Source organism: Tenrec ecaudatus, chromosome 5, assembly GCF_050624435.1.
Source record: "Tenrec ecaudatus isolate mTenEca1 chromosome 5, mTenEca1.hap1, whole genome shotgun sequence".
NCBI lineage: Eukaryota > Metazoa > Chordata > Mammalia > Afrosoricida > Tenrecidae > Tenrec > Tenrec ecaudatus.
Window position 1 is genome coordinate 144,914,083 of NC_134534.1, and position 22,639 is coordinate 144,936,721.

At 40.7% G+C, this 22,639-nt stretch overlaps 1 protein-coding gene across 5 annotated transcripts in view; it reads left to right on the forward strand.

Annotated features, from left to right (window-relative positions):
* Nucleotides 1-22,639, forward strand: part of CFAP20DC (CFAP20 domain containing) — a 276,940-nt gene that overhangs the window by 90,288 nt on the left and 164,013 nt on the right. For 4 of the 5 annotated variants that reach the window (XM_075549963.1, XM_075549964.1, XM_075549965.1 and 1 more), the window contains exon 5: nt 16,741-16,855. In XM_075549963.1, coding sequence (XP_075406078.1) covers nt 16,741-16,855 — 115 coding nt within the window. Of the gene's footprint in view, nt 1-16,740; nt 16,856-22,639 lie in introns of those variants that run through there. The other variant, XM_075549967.1, reaches the window with a different exon arrangement.

Sequence of the window (22,639 nt, forward strand, 5' to 3'; positions counted from 1 at the left end):
AACAATTATTAATATCACATCTAGGTACAATTTAGCTAAAGACTTTTTTTCAAATATTGCAGCAGTACATTAACAGGGAACTGCCAAAAATTCAAATGAATTCAGAAGAGGCATGGCATCAGATGGGTCTCAGCTGAAAGCAGAGAATACCAGAAAGAACTTTACTTGTGTTTGATTAACTGTGCAAAGGCATTTGACTTTGTTGACCACAAGAAAACCTGGGTAACGTAGCAAACAATGGAAACTCAGAGCACTTCGTTGTGTTTTTGCAGAATCTACACATAGACCAAGAGGTAGTCTTTCAAACTAAACAAGGGGATACTGCACAGTTTAAACTCAGGAAGGGTGTGCCTCTAGGTTGTATCCTTCCACTGCATCTATTCAGTCTGCGTACTGGGCAAATAATCTGGAACGTTGTACCGTATGAAGTCTGAACGTGGCATCAGGGTGAGAAGAAGGCTCTTGAACAGCCAGTGATATTCAGATAGCACAGCCTTGCTTACTGAAAGTGAGGACTTGAAGCATTGAATGATGAAGACTGAAGGCTACAACCTTCCATATGGATCATAACTTCATGTAAAGAAAATTAAATCTTCATAATTGGACAAATAGACAAAATCATGAGGAAGAGAAAATATTGAAGTTGTCACAGATTTCATTTTACTTGGATCCTCAATCAGTGTTGATGGAACCAGCACTCAAGAAATCAAGCGATACATATATTATTACCTTGGGCAAATCTGCAAAAACCTCTGTAAAATGGTCTTTACAGGATATCACTTTGAGGGCCTTACCCAAATCACAGTATTTTTAATTGTCTCATATTCATGTAAAGGTTAAGACATAAATAAGGAAGACTAGAGAATATGCATTTGGATTATGGTGCTGACAGAGAGTACCGAAAGTACTCTGGATTACTAGAACAAACAAATCTGTCCGAGACGGAGTATACCCAACATGCTCCTTAGGATGGAGGGTGATGAGATTTCCTCGCATGTACTTAGGACATGGTAACAAGAGAGACTGGTCTCTGGAAAAGGGAAGCATGATTGGTAAAGTGGAAGGTCAGTGGAAAGCAGGAAGCCCCTCACCAATGTAGACGGACACAACGGCTGTAACAAGGAGCCCGAACATAACAATTGTGAGGCTGGCCGAGGACTAGGCGGTGTAGCCCTCTGCTGTAATGTGGCTGCCTTGAGTTAGAGCCTACTGCACTTACAGTGATAACGATAGGAATTTGTGTGGTGTTTTCTAGTGATGACTGAAAACACTGCACTTGATCTGAGTTGTAAGAAAATGTGCCAGATATCTTCTTTATTGGAAAGTGATTAGCTGTAATGGTAATATTCAGTTCAACAGAATAGTCAATTAAGTGGGAGAAAAAGAGAAAAGCATTGTTTTAAACCTAAGTATGAAAGTACCTGATGCCTTATTTTCTAAAAGGGTGAATTCCTCCACAATCTATGACTAATTGCATTGCTTGGTGAGGTATGAGAGGGGGTGGTGCGAGAGCTCCGTAATTTGAATTCTCATCTTGATGCTAGATGTAGTGATTTCTTTAAGTAGTCAGCCTAACCCAACCACATGACTGTCGCTGCTCTAAGGAAACGGAATGTTTCCTGAAAACAGATGATTTTGAAGAGAGGGAAAGAGAAAGCTTAGTGTGTTATAGCTGACGAATCAATTAGTAGTATACATCTGAAAGAGCATCATCTGATCTTTGTAAAGCACTTCACGGTTTCTAAAATGTTTTCATGATTACTTCCTAGCACAATGGAAGGGCAGATGTTATTGTCGCCAATTTATGGGTGAGGGAATTGAGACTGGAGAGGTTGACACTTGTGTTTAATAAAGATGTGAAAATGATTAGCATTCCATGAATGAGAATACTACTGTGAAACTTGGGTGTTTTATAGTAATAGAATAGAAAACAGAATTCTTATTCCTTCCTCTATGATTCTCCTAAATTTCCAATCTTACCCAAAGTAATCAATAATTATTACCTGAATTAGTAATCACTCTTCTGTAAAAGAGAGAAAGAGATCATTCAGAAGCCATAACAGTCACCTCTGAAAGCATGTAATCTGGCGAGGTTTAGTAGAATGGCTAGAGCTGCACAGCAATTACTACTGTGCAATCTTGGAGTAGTTTCATATCCCAAAATGTAAATCACATATCTCCCTCCCCATCTCCCTTCCTCTCAGTCGAAAATAAAGTTTTCACAGTTCACCCATGTTACAGCATCGCTCAGTGGTTCGTTTCTTGTCATGCCTGGACAAGCATTCATTTTATGGACAGATTACATTTACTTTATTCATTTTTCATTTGATGGACACTTGGGTTGTTTCCACTTTTTGCGTATTCTATATAAATAATGTTGCGGTGCACATTCATGTGCACATTTTTGTACAGACATATGTTGTCAGTCCTCAGATAGATACCTGAAACAGTGACCTCTAAAGTCAAACTCTGAGAAACAGTCAAAGGATTTTCCCCAGTGACTGTCATCCCATTTTACAATCTCACCAGTGATGGCCAAGGGTCTTGGTTTCTCCACTTACTAGCTGGCACTTGCAGCTTTACTGTGTTTGTTTTCATTTCACCCAGGCTAATGTGTGTGGAATGCTATTTCGTTGTGTTGGTTTGTATTTTCTTGCTGGCTTGTGGTCTTGAGCACCTTTTTATGTGCTTGTTGTCTATTTGGACATTATCTTTGGAGAAATAGCTGCTCCATTCTTTTTTCCATTGTTACACTGGAGTCCTTTTACTATTGAGTGGTATGCATTCTTTGCAAGACCTTCAAGGTTATACAATGACCTCGAATTGTTTTTGGAGAATGCTATAGGAAAAAGACTTTTCACACTTTCCAACCAAAACTCACTGTCTTAGAGTCAGTTCCAACTCATAGGACAGGGTACAACTACCACCTTTTAGGTTTCTGAGATGGGAGTAGAAAACTTTGTCATTTCCCATTGAAACAGCTGGTGATTTAGAACTGTTGACCTTGTAGTTAGCAGTCCAACACATAAGCCCTAAGCAGCCCAATGTTTAACCACTACGCTGCCAGGGCTCCTTTCAAGTGGGATTTCCTGAGGAATCACCTCAGGTCAAAGAATGACAAGCCTCTAGCAAGGAGGTTTCAAGAACATGAATCTTGATATTAACATAAAATCATATGTATAAAATGACTATTAAGGGTAAAATAATTGTTACTTGTGTTTTAATAAGTATCTAAAAGTCTTAGGTATTAGAATTACTACTCTTCCCTATTATCATGAGATAAAAAAGATCCTCAGTGAATTTCAATTTCAGCAGAAGGGCTCTCAGAACAAGCAGTGGCATGCATAAGATTCCCCTGGGTGACTGTGAAAGCCCTGGGATGAATGTATGCAGAAGTTCACGGCACCCCCTACAATGGACTTCCCATTTCAGTCTACACCTATTGCACCTGCTCAAAGTATTTATTTTACATTCTCACTGTTCCCTTGCAATTAGATAGCATTACATATCACTGAAAATATACCTTTAAATTTGGTCATTTTTAGGCCTTGAGAAGCAATAATAATAATAATAAAGCTCATTTTGGCTGAAAGAACAAATGATTCTAATAAATGAACCAAATTGTCAGAAATCTGACCTCGGTTTCTGTGAGTTCATTCTAACCTGAAGTGAACACTCACAATTGGATGCAAATGACTGTACATTCCAGCGAACGGTAGTGGGTAATCTGAACAGATGAGTTTATCTACAGTCTTGGATAGTTGCTACCATTTACTCAAATTCTCACTTAGATTGCCATTGTAGAGGGAAAAATTGTCAATCAAAAAGGAAGATATAAAAGCGAATTGAAAATTGAGTTGCAAAGTAATTTTACTTTCAAATGATTTGCAAATGTCGATGTGAAGTTCGAAATGAATGTTGTTAATGACCATAGCTGGGAGAGTTACACACCTGCTGATCACTAGAATATTATTATAAATGAGGTTGATTTTCCTGTTGACTACCCCATTTTTTCTCAACATGGTCTCATTATTTTTTCTATCACATGGCTGACCCTTAGCTAGGAATGCTCACTTACGGACAGAAGAATATATGAACTCCTATATGGTTTAAGTGCACGGGGAGCAATGCCAGTGTTGCTCGTCTTTTTCTGCTTTGCTAGGTCACAGGAGGTTTTAGATGGGGAAAACCAAGCCTACATTACAAGCGAGGAGCTGTTTGACATGCAGCCGTCTTTACAGCAACTAAATTGTCCCCAAAAAAGCGCATAAGCATAATGAAGCTTTTAAGTAGTCACACATATGCATTTATATTCTCTCTCATGAATGACTAATTTTAATTTTTTTAAAGTAGCAATTCAGCTTGCTTTCAAAACCTTTTAAGCTTATCACATGCTTCCCCTGCCCTCAAAAAAACCAACTATTCTTGATTATGGAATAGGGAAGGTTTGCATATTTATTTTTGCAGAAACAGTAGAGTAAGTTCTTATTACCATATGGATGGCTCATCCCTAACACTTTTGTCCTCAGCTGGACAGATCATTTAGAAAGTCTTCCACAGCTCACAGCCATGACAGTTGTTAGTCGAACTGAGAATACTTTTGTGGAAATTGAAGCCTGACCTCTGCAAGGACAAAACCTCTACTGGCTCCATGGTGTGGCTCCTGTTGAGCTGTGGCGACAAACGCAGTACCACTCTTCTTCATAAGTGGATTATACAGAACGTGTAATAGTGACAGAATTGGCTTTTCTTTTGGATTTCACGTGGTCCTCTAGCATCCTGCCTAGAATGTTCTTTTATCACATGTCTGCATGGTTCCTACCTTCTCTTCCTCAACTCTTTGCTCAAATGGCCCTTTATCTCGGAAATTTTCTAAATATATTTTCTAAAAGAACACTTCCTAACACCATCACCATGTCCTACTCTATTTTGCTTCGTAGATCTTATTGAGAGCTGTCCTGTTGTACATGTGCTGGCTTATTGGGATAGTACTGCTCTCACTGCCTCCCCGGACACAGGTTGGGTGAGGGGAAAGGCCTTTGCTATATTCTCTATGGGATCCCCAGAATCTCTTCACATGGTTGGCAGGAGTAGGCCCTCAGTAAATGAATGAGCTAATGCATGATTCCAGTAGAACTTCCACAAATGTTTCCCAATGAACTGTGATAACCACGATGTAGTCTTAGCCCTCAGAGAGCTCACAGTCCACAGAACTGTACACGACAGCTTACAAGATGAGCACCCAGAATACAGCTGCGAGAGGATGAAAGATGCCATGATTCATAACCCTACTGAGGTCTACTTTTCAGGATGGAGGGAGTAGAAGATTATGTAAGCATGTAAAAACCACTGCTGTCTAATTGATTCTGACTTGTGGAGACTCTACAACAGAGTAGAACTGTTCCATGGGATTTCTGAGACTATGAAACAGGCTCATCTTTATCCTAAAGAGTGGCCGGTGGGGTTTGAAGTGCTGACTTGGCACTTAGCAGTGCACTCTGCCGCAACTGCTCCATTACCATGTATAAACCAAATCCACTGTCGCCTAGTTGATTTCAGCTCATAGTGATGCTTTATAGGGTTTCTGGGATTGTAAACCTTTAAGGGAGGAGATAAGTTCATCTTTCAGTCTTTTGAATATTAAAATTCCAAAATATGAAGAATTCACTAAAATAGTCCAAAGCTTTCCAAGCTGATGATGGTCAGGAGCTCTGTAGAACTCCCAGAGTGCCAGGCACTGTCCTAAGCCCTTTCTACATATTCATTTATACAGTCATTACAACAATCTATTGATGTTCTACTTTCTACATCTCACAAATGAAGAAACTGAAACACAAGACAAATAACTTGCCCAGTGTCACATAGGTAATAAGGAGTGAAACCAAGATTCAAACCCAGAAATTTTGGCTTCAAAATTATTGCTTTTAGTGATTATGTGTTGGACTGCAATCCACAAAATCAGCAGTTTGAAACCATGGGGCTTTCAGCTCTCATTGACAATCAAAGTCTTGGGGGCAGTTCTGCCTTATCCTATATGGTCACTGTGGATCAGCATTGACTTGGCAGTGTGTTTAGGTTTGGGCTTTTTTTATTATTAATCTTTTGGCATATTTCTTCTCCAATTGGTAATGACAAGGAGCTCAGTTGGCTTAGCGCACGGTGTTTGTCTGCTAACCCATCAGCTGCTCCTTGGGAGAAAAATGAGGCTGGCTGCTCCTGTAAAGACCTACAGTCTCGGGGACTCTGTGGAGCAGTTCTTCTCTGTACTTTATGGTTGTTCTCTGCCAGCATTGCTTCAACAACTCTTGGTTCTTTGTTGTTCTTTGGTTCTTTGTTGTTCCTGTTGACAGATAATGATCAGTATAAATCAGTAATATATCATTCTAAAGCAGCAGCAGGATCAGTATTTGAACAGTTAAAGCAACTTATGAAGCAATTGATGGTGAATTTGTAGTTGTCTTTTTCAAAATCGCCAAATGTCTCCCTTCGTCTGCCTCTGCATGTACGCAGTTGGAACTTGATAAATTGCTAAGCATTTGCGCACAGTCGATCTTATTTTGTGGGATTGAGAATGAGAGATTGCTTTTAAATCTAGTTATGTGCATTTGAACACCAAGTCCTAGTAACCCTTTTAAACTCATTTAGAGCCTTACTAACAAGTGGTGGAACTGAGAGTCTATGGGATTGTGTGTAACTTATCCATGGAAAAAAACAAAAGTTATTTGCTTATTTGCATCAGTTTATAGCCCATAAATTGGACTCTAGCCACTGACCTCGAACACCACGGTGAAATGAAAAAACTCTTAGCAATAGAGGTCAAAAAGCACGCTGTGGCAAAGCAAAGAAAGATGTCATTATTTTTAATTGGAGATCTGAGACGTTTTCAAGGGGGAGGTGCCATTTCATCCCAAACTGTGATGGATGAATATAATTTCCGTCGGCATTCTAAGAAGAGGAGGGGTTTTCCAAGGGAAATACATGAGCAAAGCCATGAAAAGATGCAAGGAGAGGATATGTTTAAGCGGCATGTATGTTGGTATCATCATGTATACCAACTTCCACAGCCCACTTCCACATCCCCTCGGTCCCCTTCTGATTGCAGCTGCAGCTGCGATGGGCCCTTCTCATTGCAGACTTGCTTGGCATTCCGTTCCACATCCGGTGCATCCTAGGACCATCTTTGATTCTGTAGGAACCCATTTCACCCACAGGCATGGCCAGACTGGAAATAATGGTAGAATTCTCATCTTCCATGTGGGTGAACTGGTTTGAGGTCCCTACCACTGCACCTCAAATGCAGTCACTACCCACCTGTCAGTGGGGCTGGCATGTTATTACCAGGATGAGAAGGTTTAATTTTCCAATGAAGACATTCTAGGAAGGCAGTCCTGGTTTTGCCTTCTAAAATCCAGCCAATAGAAACTCTATGGATCACCAACGTTTAATCCACAACCCATCATGGAGACATCGCAGGACCAGGCAGGTTATCATCCCATGGTGCATGAGGTCACCGTGAGTCAGGGGCCGACTTGGCGCCCCAGAGGTCATCTTTAACCTTTCACTGTAGGACCTGGGAGCCCAAGGCTACATGCCCCTTCTTCCCACTATGCCAGAACAGTTCTGTGAGGTGTTCTTTTCTATTTCTCCAGAGATGCAAGTAGAACCGAGTCCATGTAGCTGAGAGCAGCGCTCTCAGGAGTGCATCCTTAGATTGCCTTAGCCCCTTTGCTGTTTTCTCTCTCCATCTCCCTTTCACACCATGGTGTTCTTTCCCAAGAAAACTACTTTCACCCGGATCCTTATCTTAGCTATTGCTTTTGTGGGTGTGCTTCTTAAAGACTGCACAACACAGTGAAGTAAGTATGAGATAGCACAAAGGATCAGCGTGTCAACAGACTCTGAAGAGTCAGAGGCCTAAGCCAGCACTGACCTGCATTAAAAATTCCAAGGATACATGTTGGGAGGCCAGATGAAGCATAAATGGGTCCAGGGCTGCCATGTCTGCTCTCCGTCCCTTTCCAAAGTCACTTTGACCCAAATTTAACAGATGAGCTCCCTTAGCAGTCCCTGTGGGAATATCCCTGACCCACAGGAAGCTGTTCCAGTCATTTGATGCATTGGGACTTTATGATCTATTTTCCAGGAGCTGTGGCCCATAAATCCATGGAATCTAGGTTTGCTTGCCATAAACAATACTAGGCAGAACAGCTACATCCTATTAAAGAAGCATTCCAAAAGGACTCTCCTCTAGTGAATACCATTATTTTATTTCCTAGGATGTCAGTCATTCACATGTTTACAAGGAGCTTTAGCTGGTTACCTTACTTTTCTGTAATATTCTTCAGTACAAAGAGAGAAGGGATTGTAGGTTTAGTAAGCAAGCAACCTGTCAAAAGCAGTCAGGCAACTGCCATCCTCTTTAATTGTCAATAGGCTTACCAGTAATTTATCATTATTCCACCTCTGTATCTTTTAGACCCCTTACTAGCTATGAGACTTTGAATAAATTGCTTAAAGTCTCTAAGCTACGCACTGAATTGGTAAGATGTGAATATTAATTATTTTTCAAAAAATTATTGCGAGGAATAAATAACTGATGAAATCATGTCTGTTTGGAACATGGTAGGGATTTAGATGTTGCTATCTCTTTTTATTTCCCATCCCTTCTAACTGTTGCTGTAGCTTTGATGTCCTCTCCCACTTAAAGTGTCTGAGTCCCTCATGTTTAGACTCCAAACTCTGCTGTATTTCCTTCATATCTTAACTTAACCAGAGAGGGAAATTATCTTCTCAGGTGAGTGGCTCCTAGCAATTAACATACTCACACAACAAGAGTTTGTCTGGAGAACAAGCATTTTGTCCCAAGTAGGCCTTGGATGGAAGTTGAACAGAAGCGAACATTGTCAATGACGGTGCCGAGGATGGGGCCCTGGAGTCGGAAGGCACTTGAAATGTGACTGAGGAGGAGCTGCTTTTTCAAAGTAGAGTCAACTGTGGTAATGTGAGGGGAGTAAAGCCTGTGGGAGTGGAGCCTTTGGGATCTTCATTTTCTGGTGGGGCACAACTCAAGGTGAAAAGAAATAGCTACCCCAAAAAATCTACTAATTGGAACTTGGAAGAAACAAAATAAGAATCTAGGAAAATTGGAAGTCATCAAAAATAAAATGGTAGGTAAGAAGATCAAGATCAGTAGACATAGTGAGCTGAAATGAAATGGATTGGCCATATTGAATCAGAAAATCACATGGTTTATTATGCCAGGACTGACACAATCGAGAGGAATGGCATTACATTCATTATCAGAAAGGACACTTCAAGGTCTGTCTTGAAGGACAGTGCTGTCTGTGATAAGATTGTAGCTATCCACCTTCTAGGAAATTCAGTCAATACAACTATGACTCAAATTTATGCACCATCACAAAAGCTAATGAGGAGCAAATTAAAGAATTCTACCAACACCTTCAGTTGGAAATTGATCAAACATGCTATCAAGGTTCATTGATTATTATTGGCAATTGGATACAAAAGTTGGAAACAGATGAGTGAAAAGTAGTTGGAAAATATGGTCTTGGTGATAGAAATGAAGCTCTAGATTCCATGATAGAATTTTGCAAGACCAACGACTTGTTCATGGCAATAACCCAGACAGTGACTATACACATGGACTTCTCCAGATGAAATACACAGAAATCAAATGGACTACATCTGTGGGAAAAGACAGTGGAGAAGCTCAGTACCAGCAGCTGAGACAAGCCAGGGACTCACTGTAGAACAGACCATCAATTGGTCAAATGTATGTTCAGGTTGAAGCTGACCAAAAACAAGTGAATAAGAGTCAAAATATGTTTGACCTTGAGTTGACCTTGATGGAAGTTTGAGAGCATCTCTAGAACTCATTTGATGCATTGAATACAAATGACAGAACACCTGAAGAGCTGGTGGAGGACATCAAAAACATTGCTGAATGAAGTCCACGAGCTGAATGGAGCATTTCAAGGGGTAGTCCAAGAAGACAAAGTCAGCTATTATAATGAAATATTCAAAGTCATTCGACGAGAAAACCCCAAAGGGAAGAACATGCTCACCACATCTTAAACTGAAAGAGCAACAGGAAAAATGCAAGCCTGCAGTTGCAATATTAAAAGATTCTGTGGGCAAAATATCGAATGATGCGAAAGGCATCATTCTATCAAAGGAAGATGGAGAAAGCACACCGAGTCACTGTACCAAAAAGAACCGGTTGACATTCAGCCATGTCAGGAGGAAGCATATGAACCAGAGCCAATGACTCTGAAGGAAGAAGTTCAAACTGCGCTGAAAGTTTTAGCCAAAAAAATAAGGCTCCGGGTATTGATGGAATATCAATTGAAATGTTTCAACAAGCTGATGAAGCACTGGAAGCACTTACTAGTCTATGCCAGGAAATTTAGAAGACAGTAACTTGGCTCACTGCCTGCAAAAGATCATTATTTGTACCCATTCAAAATAAAAAAATGATTCAACAGAATGTGCAAATTATGGAACAATACCACATGCAAGTAAAATTGTACTGCATTTCAGTGGGTTGTTGTATACCCCCCTCCCACGCAAGTCTACCCCCATGTGCTCATCCCACTTCAAAATCACTGCCTTAGGGTACATGCAATGTCACATTTACACGTACATGTTAGTGTAATGCTGCAGTCTCACATCTGTATTTTGAGTGCTCTCTTATTGTGGGTGGAATGACTTGATTGATTTTTAAATGCATTTAGGCATTGTATAGTACAGGTAAGAGAGATGTTTTTTAGATCTGGGGCCAACTCTGATTTTGACTATACCTTTTTTTGTTTGCTTTGTTTTAACCAGTCTGCTCCTCTGGAGAAAGATGAGGCTTTCTGCTCCTGAAAGATTTACAGCCTTGAAAACCCAAAAAGGCAGTTCCACTCTGTCCTATAGGGTTGCTGATGACAGTGGGGTTTTTTTGGTTTGCTTTTGGGGATTCTAATTCAGCATAAAACAGTTAAATCATTATGCAGTTTTTTTTACCTAAAAGGCATTAGGAATATCTCCTTTACAGTTTTCCCAGGAGCAAAGATCGTCCTACCACGGCACCACCAAGCCCCTAAGCAAACAAGCAAGCATATGATTAAGAATGTAGACACTGGAAGTTAGCCATGTGGGTTCAAATCCAGGGTCTGCTTGATATCTTACTTTGAACAAGTCACCTAACTTTTCTAAACTTCAGTTTCCATATCCATAAATTGGAGAGGATCTCTTGTGTCAGGGTTATGGAAAGATTAAATGAGATTATACATCAAGCCAAAAACCAGACTCACTGCTATTGAGACAATGCTGACTCTAGCGACTTGTGGGTTTCCATGACTGTAATTGTGCACAGGCATAGAAAGTCCCATCTTTCTCTCACAGAGCTGCTGGTGATTTCGAACTGCTGACCGTGCAGATCACAACGCAACACATAACTACTCCATCACCATGCCACCACATAAAATGCTTACTATAGTGCTGGCATATTGAAAATGTTCAAATGGAAATTATTTTCAAATATTTTTAAAGACACCATTAAGAAAATAGGCAATAAAATATTTATAATAGATGTATCTGACAATATGCTTCCAAAATACATAAAAAGTCATTGTAGTTGGATACTAATAAAACAATCCCCTATGGAATTGAGGAAGAGATTTGACAGACACTTCACACAAAAATGTACCCGTAGCACAGGTGGAAGGATACTGAGGATGAAATGTCTGTCACAGAGGTTGCGTTTGCATTTCCCATCTGACAACTGATAGTTAGCACTGTATCCACTTCATTTTCACTAGATTTGGCTAAAAATAAAAAAGACTAATAGCACCCAATACTGGTGAGACTGTGAGCCTCTTTCAACTTTTATGAATTGCTGGTAGGTGCGTAAAATGGTTCATCCACGTTGAATAACTTTATATAGAGTTATGCATGCCTCAACAACCTAGAAATCCCATTCCTAGTCATTTATCCAGAGAATGAAAATGTGTGCAAAAATATTCATGGTGGTTTTATTTGTAAGAATCCCAAACCAACACCCCAAAGGCCTACCAAAAGACTGAAATACAAGTAAACCAACATTGGTACATCTGTAAAATATCCAACAATTTAAAAAAACCTATTGGTGCACTGGAGCGTGGAAGTAGCTACAACCATAAGCTTAAATACAGCAACAATTGTGAGGCTAGTGCAGGACCAGATAGTGTTTCAGTCTGCTGTACAGAGGGTTGTTATGGTTCAGAACCGACTCTATGGCACCTACTAACAATAATAATCCTACACACAATGAAGAACCAAGTAAGAGACCGGGCTAGAGAAAACCCAGGAACAGTCAACTTTAGACAGAAAAAACAACTTTAAAAAAACCTCTTGGGTACACAGTAGAGCATGGAAGAATCTCGAAAGCATTACATTAAGTGACATAAGCCTGTCACAAAGAATATATTCTATACCATCCGACGTCTAAGAATTTCAAGAACAGGCAGAAAGATTTAAGGTTCTTTCACGTTTCTGTGATGATAGAAATCAAGGGATGTGAGTATGAGGCTCCACTAGAAGGGCTAGAACTTTCTCAGAAGACGATGGAAAGGTTCTCTAAATTAGGATGATGTCTAGATGGATGTACACCTTTGATCCAAACACATGGCATTGTACATTAAAACCTGTGCCTTGCTCTTACATAAAATTGAGCCTAACAGTGAAAGAAAGGGGACCATAACTATTTATTTTTATGATATCCATTTATCACATAGAGTTGAATATGGGCCCTCTAAGACTCCTAGTGGTATAGTATATTATGAGTTGGGCTGCTAACTGCAATGTCAGCAGTTCAAAAACACCAGCTATGTCTCAGGAGAAAGACTCTCTATTCCTATAAATAGTCTTGGAAACCAGCAGGGGCAGTTCTTCCCTGTCTTATAGGCTCTCTATGAGTCAGAATTGACCTGATGACAATGTGTCTGAAACTAAAGAATAAATTTGTAGACTCTTTACCTTAGCCTAGAAGCTCTGCATGTCTCAACTTTTAACTACTCTTTCTACCTCTTCTGCCCCCTAGTCTACTAGCTCCTGCCCATGCTGGCTTTCCTGTCCAGAGTTGACTGTTCCTGGGTTTTCTCTAGCCCGGTCTCTTACTTGGTTCTTCATTGTGTGTAGGATTATTATTGTTAGTAGGTGCCATAGAGTCGGTTCTGACCCATAACAACCCTCTGTACAGCAGACTGAAACACTACCTGGTCCTGCGCTAGCCTCACAATTGTTGCTGTGCTTAAGCGCATGGTGGTAACCACGGTGCCAATCCATGTTCTAGGAGGCCTGCCTCTCCTTGGCTGTCACTCTACTTTAAGAAACATGATGTCCTTCTCCAGGAACTGGTCTCTCCTAACAACGTGTCCAAAGGATGTGAGATGAAGTCTTGCCACCCTCACCTCTAAGGAGCACTCTGGCTGAACTTCTTCCAAGACAGATAGGTTTGTCCTGTCAGAAATCCAAGGTACTTGGAATATTCTTCTCCAGCACCACAAGTTAAATGCATCCATTCTTCTTAGTTCTTCTATACTCAGTGTCTAACTTCCACATGCATTTGAGGCAATTGAAAATTTGATGATGGGGTCAGGCACACCTTACCTCTGAAGAAGTCTTGTGTACCGGATTTATCCAATGCAACATGCCTTTGAGCTCCTGACTGCTGTTGCCACAAACATTGATTGTGGATCCAAGCAAATAAAAATTCTTAACAATTTCAACTTGTTCTCCATTTATCAAGCTGCTACCTAGTGGTCCAGTTGTGAGGATTTGGGTCTTCTTTCCACTTAGTTGTCATCCACACTGAAGGCTGCAATCCTTGACTTCCATCAGCAAGTGCTTCGAGTGCTCCTCACTTTCAGCAAGCAAGGTTGTGTCATCTGTGTACTCCGGGTTTTTAATAAGCCTTCCTCCAATCCTGGTGCCACTCTGCTTCATGTAAGCAGCTTGCTCAGTATACAGAGTAGCTGTATACAGGTAGCTGGCTTGCTCAGTATACAGAGTGAATAAGTATGGTGAGAGGAGGATAAATCTCTCACACACCTTTCCTGAACTTAAAGTATTCCTTTGTTCCACTTGCACAATTGCCTCTTGATACGTGTACAAGTTCTACATGAGCACAATGAAGTGTTCTAGAATTCCCATTCTTCTCAAAGTTATCCATAGTTTATTATGACCCACATAGTCTAATGCCTTGGCATAGTCAATAAAACAAAAGTAAGCATCTTTCAGGTATTCTTTGCTTTCACTTAAGATTCATTTGACATCAGCAGTGATATCCCTTATTCCACATCCTCTTCTCAGTCCAGCCTGACTCTCTCCCTGTCACTGTACTGCTGCAACTAATGTTGGATGATCTTCAGCAAAATTTTAGCTGTGTATGTGATGTCAGTGATATTTAGGATGGCTCACATTTATTTTGTTTCATATACTTTCATCTACCCTTTCCACTAGAATCAGAGTAAGGACCTTGTCTTTTTCAACATTGTATTGCCATACAAAGATTGCCTGGCTCAGGGACTATCTATAGAATGTGAATGAATGAATTTCCTATATAGCTCCATGTGCCAATAAAGGCCTTGTAGACTCAAATGTCCCTCAGCTTGGAGTTACTCTTACCTGTTTCAAATAGAAATTATGTTGCAATTCCTATAACCAAGGAAAAACTGGACCACAGGTGAGTTTTGGGTGATAAAACCCCTTTCTGTTATCTTTTTCCACTCCAGGATGTTACCATTCTCTCCTCTTACACCCTAAACAGAGCCGCTTATAGAAGAGACCTAAGAGCATCCCTAAGGCAATGCTTTCTGAATATTTTTTATTACACACCCCACTAAAATATTTGAACATATCTACTACAGAGGTACATTATTTGGGGCACTTTATTTTATTTGGGGTATTTACTGATATATTGCTGTACTTTTACATAATACAATGTATACAAAATCATTTGAGACATTTGAAAGGATCAGTGAAAGAAAGATCTGCCTTGCTGCATTTCAGTGGGTTGTTATATACCACCTTCCTGCCCCTCTTCACCTTCACCCCCTTGTGCTCATCCCACGTTGATGATCACGGCTTGAGAGTAAATGTGATGAGACGTTGACTTGTTCATGTCAGTCTTCTACAGTTAAATGATCTCTCTTACTTTGGGTTGAAAGATATTATCACTTTCTAAATGCATTCATGACATTGTATAGTACAGGTAGGGTTGACTTTTTAGGTCTGGGACCTACTCTGAATTTTACTATAATATATATATTATATATAATATATTGCATATAGTCTGTAATGTACTAGTATATATCTAGTATTATAGACTATGTATAGTATATATTTTATATTTATATATATGTATGTATGTATGTATGTTTTGGGAGGTTTTTAACAAGAAACCCAGTGTGGCAAAATGGTTATGTGTTCGGCTGGTAACCACAAGGTCAGCAGTTTGAAACCAGCAGCAGCTCCTTGAGAAAAAGATGAGGTTTTCTACTCCTGTAAAGAGCAACACAACCACCTTGGAAATGCACAGGAAGAGTTCTACTTTGTCCTATAGGGTCTCTATGAGTTGGAATTGCCTTGACAGCAGTGAGTTTATTTTTTTACTATATTTATTCTTAAGATTGTTCAATGGTAGTTTTCCCAGAAGGGTGTGTGTGTGTGTGTGTGTGTGTGTGTGTGTGTGTGTGTGTGTGTGTGTGTGTTTGAGGAAGGAAATAATAAAATAGGGATGTGGGTAGAAGGAGGCAAGGGAGCGCCATAGAATAGGCTATGTTGTTCTGAAAATAGTTAACTACACTATAAATATTGACAGCTTTATATGTGAATGGGATGTTGGCTCCTCGGGGAATTGCTAATTGTAGTCCATTCGCAGTATAGTACATTTAGACCAAGTTGCTAAAAATAGATGAGAAATTAATTATTGTCCACAAACACAAAAGCTGTCTTTAAGGAACCATCCACTTTGCATTTTAGTGGCTTACAGCCTGAGACAAGCCTGGAGATGTTATGCCTGTTGTGTTACCTCTGAGACTAAAGGAAGCAGAACATAAAAATGAGCCCTATTGATTTGAAGCAGACCTAATCTTTGTGATCATGGCTGTGGTCTAAATCTATTAAAGATGTTCAGATTCAGTGTCCTTGGTATCAGGCTGGCTTGACCTGAATAGTGAGCAATAAACTTGTGTATTATAATTCTGGTTCCAAGATATGTGCTTAGGAAGTGAAACCGACAGTCAGTGCTGTGTGCCTGTCTCTAAGCAGACAAAAAGCCTATATAAAATGACAGGTGCATTTTTAGGGAAAGAAACCCATAATGTTTTCCTATTTAGTAGGTGACAGTATGTCCCAAGATAACACAAGCTTAAGGGGCTGGAACAAGCATGGTTATTAAAAGCGAGCCATTTTCGCAGCTCATACAAATTGAATTTTTTTTCCTTAGTACTGTGGAAATCTAGTATAGAGTACTGAAATAAATTAGCATATTAAGTGAATTTATACATTCAGGCTTGTGAGTGCTTTGAATTTCAGGGAGAAATTTTATTACTTCTTGAAAGAAAACGGCAATTCTTAGATTCTCTCTTTGATCTCCCTTTTGGGAAGGGTCTCTGATAAATTGTTATCATTTTGATGATTATCTAAAGAAGTGGCTATTAAATTGATGAGAATCTTTCTCATTTTTTCTCCCAGGATTACTGATTTAAGAAACATCAAAAGAAGATTGTATTTATCAACGGTCCACAAGGAACTGTCTTCCACCCCTCTTCATGCAAAGATCCCACTCTTTATGATCCAGCGCAAGATTGTAAGTATCAAATGAATGTTGTTTGAGATATTAAATCCAATTTGGCAAACATTGATTAATGAATTAATTATAGGCCTACTCTGAATCTGTGGCACTTTCTTCAGTACTCTGATAAAATCCACTCCCTTTGCATTTCTCCCTTGAAAATGCTGTATGAGAATACTCATATTATCATTTGAACAACGACAAGGGGAATATTGTCTGTTAGAATGCTAGGACAATGTCAGTAAGCATTCAAAACACACAGTGGCCAAAACAGTGGGTTCCATTGAGCACACCAATGATTAGGAGCTGGCTCAGTACTGGGCAACATTCGGTAGAGGGTAGTTGGCAACTAACAACAAGTATGACCCTAACTGTGATAGGAACCACCATGGAGATAGAGAGTGCTGTTGGTACCATGAAAAAGAAAGAAAGGTGTCTGACTGTGGGATTAAGGAAAGGCTTCATGAAAGAGATAGCACTTAGCATGGCCATTGAAAGATTATGGGATTTCAATAGGTACAGTGAGAAAAAAAGAGAATTCTAGGCCAAAGGAGTGGCATGAGTAAAATCACAAAACTGAAAAAAAAATTCCCTGCCATCAAGTCAGTTTCTACTCATAGAGAGCCTGTCAGAACTGGATAGAACTGCCCCTGTGGCTTTCTGGGACTAACTCTTTACAGGAGTAGGAAACCTTGTCTTTCTCTCGCAGAGCAGCTGATGGGTTCAAACTGCTCACCTTGTAGTTAACAGCCAAACACATAGCCCACAGTGCCACCAGGGCAAATGTACAGTGTCTAGAAAGTGGTTCATCTTTGGAGAGCATGGTTGTTCTCAGATAAAAAGACATCCTTAAGGAAACATCAGTTTTATACCAGTTGATATGTTGTTATGGTAGTTGTAGTTCTGATTCGTAGTAACCCGACTGTGTACAACAGAGCACAGCCTCCCCTAGCCATGCACAGTCCTCGCAATTGTTAGATTTGAGCCCCTTGTGCAGCCGTTGTGTCAGTCATCTTGTTGGGAGTCTTCAGCTCAAGATAAGTTAGGGAATAACCTCTGAGACTTGGAGGATGCATGGACAAGCAGGTAACAAGGCTGAGAAGTTTGAACCAGAATCAGCTGGCCATGTCAGTACTAATGACATGACTTTAAGAATTCCTGGGGGTGTCCTGGGTTAGGTACTGGGCTGCTACACAAAAGGTTGGTAGTTTAAGCCCAGCCATTGTTAGGCTGGAGAGAAAGGAGTTTATTTGTTCTAAGATTTACGGCTCAGAAACACTAAGGAGCAGTTCCACTCTGTGCTAGAGGGCTGCTATGGGCTGGGATGGACTCTATGGCAGTGGGTTTGAGGGTGGGTGGGTAGGTTGGTAATGACTTGACCATGTGGCGTACTACCTGTGCTCATAGAAACTCAGTGCTTTCCTGGAAAGGAACTCACTGAGCTCGGCTGCGTTTGTCTTGCAGAAAACGTTGTCTCACTCCTATACAGAGAAAACCAGTCTAATATCCCCAAACTAAAATCTCGCCATAGAAATAAAGAAGCTGAACATAAAGCAGTGTTGTTAAAGTCCAGCGAGGTTCTTGTAAGGAGGCCTCGCGTCCCGGTGGCCCCCGGGGCATTGGGCTGCCACCCACAGTCAGAATCCGAAACCGCCAGCTGCTCCACAGAAGAAAGATGGAGCTTTCTAGTCCTGTAGAGATCTACAGTCTCAGACACTCGCAGGAACAGTTCTACCCTGTTCCTCAGGGTCCTTTTGAGGTAACATGAACTCGATGGCAGGGAGTCTCATTGAGTTTCCTTCACCTTTGAGGCCCCGCCGTAGGCATGTCTAACTTCAGGGGACCTTCCAAGGCCGCTGCCCTTGTGTCCCACAGCTCCCTGCAGTTCCTGCTCTGCCAACGTGCACTACGTAATGAAACAGGGCCTCTCTGTTTGTATCTTAGCCCTGCTGAGTGTAAGCTACGAATGTTACTTCACCTCTCGTCTTCGATTGCTGCCACCCTGAGGGAAGCTAGTCAATCACAAAAGGACAAGTGTTGTACGAGACAACTACTAGATGGATAAACACAAAAGCAGGATCTGTTCTCAGGTCGTGTAATGTAATCTCATCTAACAAGCAATGAGGTAGTGTGTCTGCCTATTGCACTTGATCCATATATCACCTCCTTATCTGTATATCTTAAAACATAACCTCAAGAGAGGAGGCCTTACCTCAGTTCCTGCTCTGTAGCATTATTCCACAGCTACCCCACATCAATAGTCACTCTTACAATGGTGCTCAGTGAACCTTCCTGGAAATTCAAGTCCAGAAGTAGGGGCTGGGGAGACATGTATGTGTCAAGAAGGTGATTTTCACTTCTGTTGGTGGGCAGACTAGGTGGACAACCTGCCACAGGGAAAAACACTTAACATAAGATCCTTCATAGCCCACACCAGAAGGATCCCATTTGAAAACCCAACTAAATAAATTGGACTCTTAAACATACCTGTAGCAGATTAAAGGAACTGAAATACTTCCTTGGACTTAAAATGTAAACATCTTAGTGTGAGAAGAAGCAGATGACTACTATCCCAAGGTAAGTAATTGGAAGTAATTGGACTTTGGTTGAAGGCTCCCAATAAATGGCGATTTAAGACTACCATATATTTCCTATGTTCATACTCTGCTTTCTTATGACATGTCAGGCCAGCAGGCATTATTCTGCTTCTGTGAATGAGCCTTATTGAAAGTTTTGCCTTGTCTCCAATCCTGGTTGCATAAAAGTGCCTAATCACTTAATCCGTACAAGTTAACAATCCAGGTATTTTAATCCAAAAAAGCTGTCCTACACATGCATACTTTACTTTTCTCAACAGTATTTGAAATTCTGTATCGCTACTAAATGAATGATACTGTCAATAGATTTGCCATATGCCCCATAGGAGAGTTCCCCAATAAAGTGAAAATGATGTCTCAAGTCACCTGGGGGCATATATAAGCCATAGATATATGAATAGACTTCGACCTCATGCTTCAACACTTGCTGTCATGGAGAGATTAATGAGGATATGGGTATTATAACAAACTATGGTAAAGAGTTCAGATGGTGCCCAGCTATCAGAAAGAATAGCATCTGGAGCCTTAAATCTTAAAGGTTTGTTGTAAAACAGCAGCCATCTAAGTGAGATATCAGCTAAGTCCACATGGAAGAAACACACCAGCTAGTGTGACCAAGGCTGGTAAATAATAAAATCCAAGACTGGAGGAGGGAATGGTATTAGAAGCTTAGATTCTGAGCACCTGGTATGCAGAAGGCCATAGATAACAATGAAAAGCCAAAAATATATTTGCAGGGTCCCCACATGGGCTATGTCTCCAGAGAGACCCCTCTGACCATTGGCCAGGGATATAAATGCTTTGCTGTCAGACAGAATGCACTGGAAAGTGGATTAATGCAAATTTAGGTTAGTTAAACATTAACACCTTATCATTTTTTCTCCCTTTTGTAGTGGTGACGATTGCACAATTCTTTCTAATGTCAAAACCATTAAATTGTATGCTATGTTAACTATATGTCAACAAAACTCTTACAATTTTTTTAAAAGAAGTAGAGATGAATATTCCTACGACAGAAGCATGTTCAAGTGATATTAATATTCCTAGAGTGATATTAAATGTAATTTTTGGGCGGGTGCCGTTAAGTCTAGTAATCTGGTGTAACTGAAGATGAGGTGAGAATAGTGGACAAGAACGAGGCTAGAAAGGCAAGCAGGGGCAGTCTTGTATTCTAGCCAAGGCGCGTGGATGTCATCCCACAGGGGAAGCCGCTGGAGGGTTTACTGCAGAACGTGGCGTGCTCAGACTTGCATTTTACACAGACCCTTCAGTGGAAGATTGGTGAGAGGGGCAAGACTAGAGACCAAGCGGACCCATTGTAAAGCCGCTGCCGTAGTCCCAAGAAAGTAAACTCCATGAGATCAGGACCTTTGTCTCTCTTTAAGCACTGTTACATCCCTAGTGCTTATCACAGTTTCCGGGCTCCTTTTGGGGTCCTCACTGCAAGGATGGGTTAAGTAAATGGATGGATGCATGAAGTGAGTAGCAGTGGTGCGCTCCTAAAGCTGGAGAATGGAACTGGAGTACAGACGCAGACAGGGATGCTGAGCATGCTGACCAAGGGCTCTGCGAGACCCTGTGGTCGAGATTTTTTAAGGTGCACAGATATGGAGACCTAAAGGCAGTGTGACCCAGCTGTGTATGCTTGCTCGAGAGGACAGATATCAAAAGCATATTTGCTAAAGGAGAGAATGCAATTAAAAGCATTGGAGAGGCAGAAGAGTCCGTGCAGAAGACAAGATGACAATGAGAAAGTGATGCAAAGCAGAGTGTAACCCCACAGAAGCCAGGGGGAGAATAGTCAACATTGGCAAGTATGTGAGGGACCTGGTAGCCGGGAGGCCATGGGCCCCTTCAGTTCGCATAGCTGTGGTGGGTGCACAAGGAGGCGGAGCAGGGGACGAGGGAGAGACTGCTGTGCATGCTGACCGTGTCTTTCAAGTCCACTGAGCTTGCTGTTGGTGTCAGTGGAGGTGAAGGAACGGAATCAAAGATAACTTCAAGTTTCCAGTGTGAGGAACTTGGAGATGGGTGGCCCCGTAACAAATAGGGGCTGAATTGTGGGAGAAATGAATGGTTTCTGTTAGGAGTTTTTAAAAAACACACCAAAAAACTCAACACCAAACTGACTGCCATCAGGTCGATTTTGACTCTGGCCCTGTAAGCTAGAGTAGCACTGCCCTTGTGTGTTTCTGAGGCCTTAAATCTTTACAGGAGCAGAGAGCCTCATCGTTCTCTTGTGAAGCAGCTGATGAGTTTGAACTACTAACTGTGTGATGAACAAACCAATTTGTAACCCACGACCAGGGCTCCTTTCTATTTGGGGTACAATTTTTGAAAACCAGTATAGTACCAAACATTCATAAATCTTCAAAATTAGACTCAACCAAAACCAAACTCACTGGCATTGAATCAATTCCAACTCATAGAAAGTCTGCAGGATGGAGTGAAACTAGCCTGTGGGTCTCAGAGTCTCTAAGAGAGTAGAAAGCTTGATTTTTCTCTAGAGGAGCAGCTGGTGCGCTTGACACGGGTAGCTGCCAAATTCGGAACCCACTGTGTCATGAGGGTTCCTTTGAAATTAGATCCAAGTAACCAGTGATTGGAGTAAGTCATTGAGACATGAGAGAAAAGGCCTTACAAATAAAGCTTCATTCATCCTCTTTGTTCAGGTGTTGAATTCCTTATCCATCTAAGATTGTTTAGAGTGCAGTGTTAGATGGTTTCTTTCTTTTTTTTTTTTGTTAGATGGTTTCTAAGTGTTAAAATTGAGACCAGAAATCAATTATGGTCCACCTTGCCTTGTTTGTTAAGCCAGAGGTATCAAATAAAGTTAATATTCTCATAACCACACCAATATGAGTTTCCAGATGTAGGCCACTACTCTTCCAGTTGCCATTAATCTTTCACATAAAAAATATATTGCGTGTGTTACTCTTTATTATGAAAAAATAACTTAAGTTATAACAATTTATACTTTTAACTTAGACTTTCAATGGCAAGAACCGTTTCAGAAATTAATAACTGCCAAGTTAAACAATGGAGGTACCCACTTAGTGAAGACTCACTGAAATCAATCTTACTTCCCTTTACTATAACTTCAATTAGTTGGTGATAGTGTCAGATGAGCACTAATGTCTTGCCACTGAAGTATGTATTAATGTACAGTGAATGTAATTCCGTTTGAATAGGAAGTTCAGTT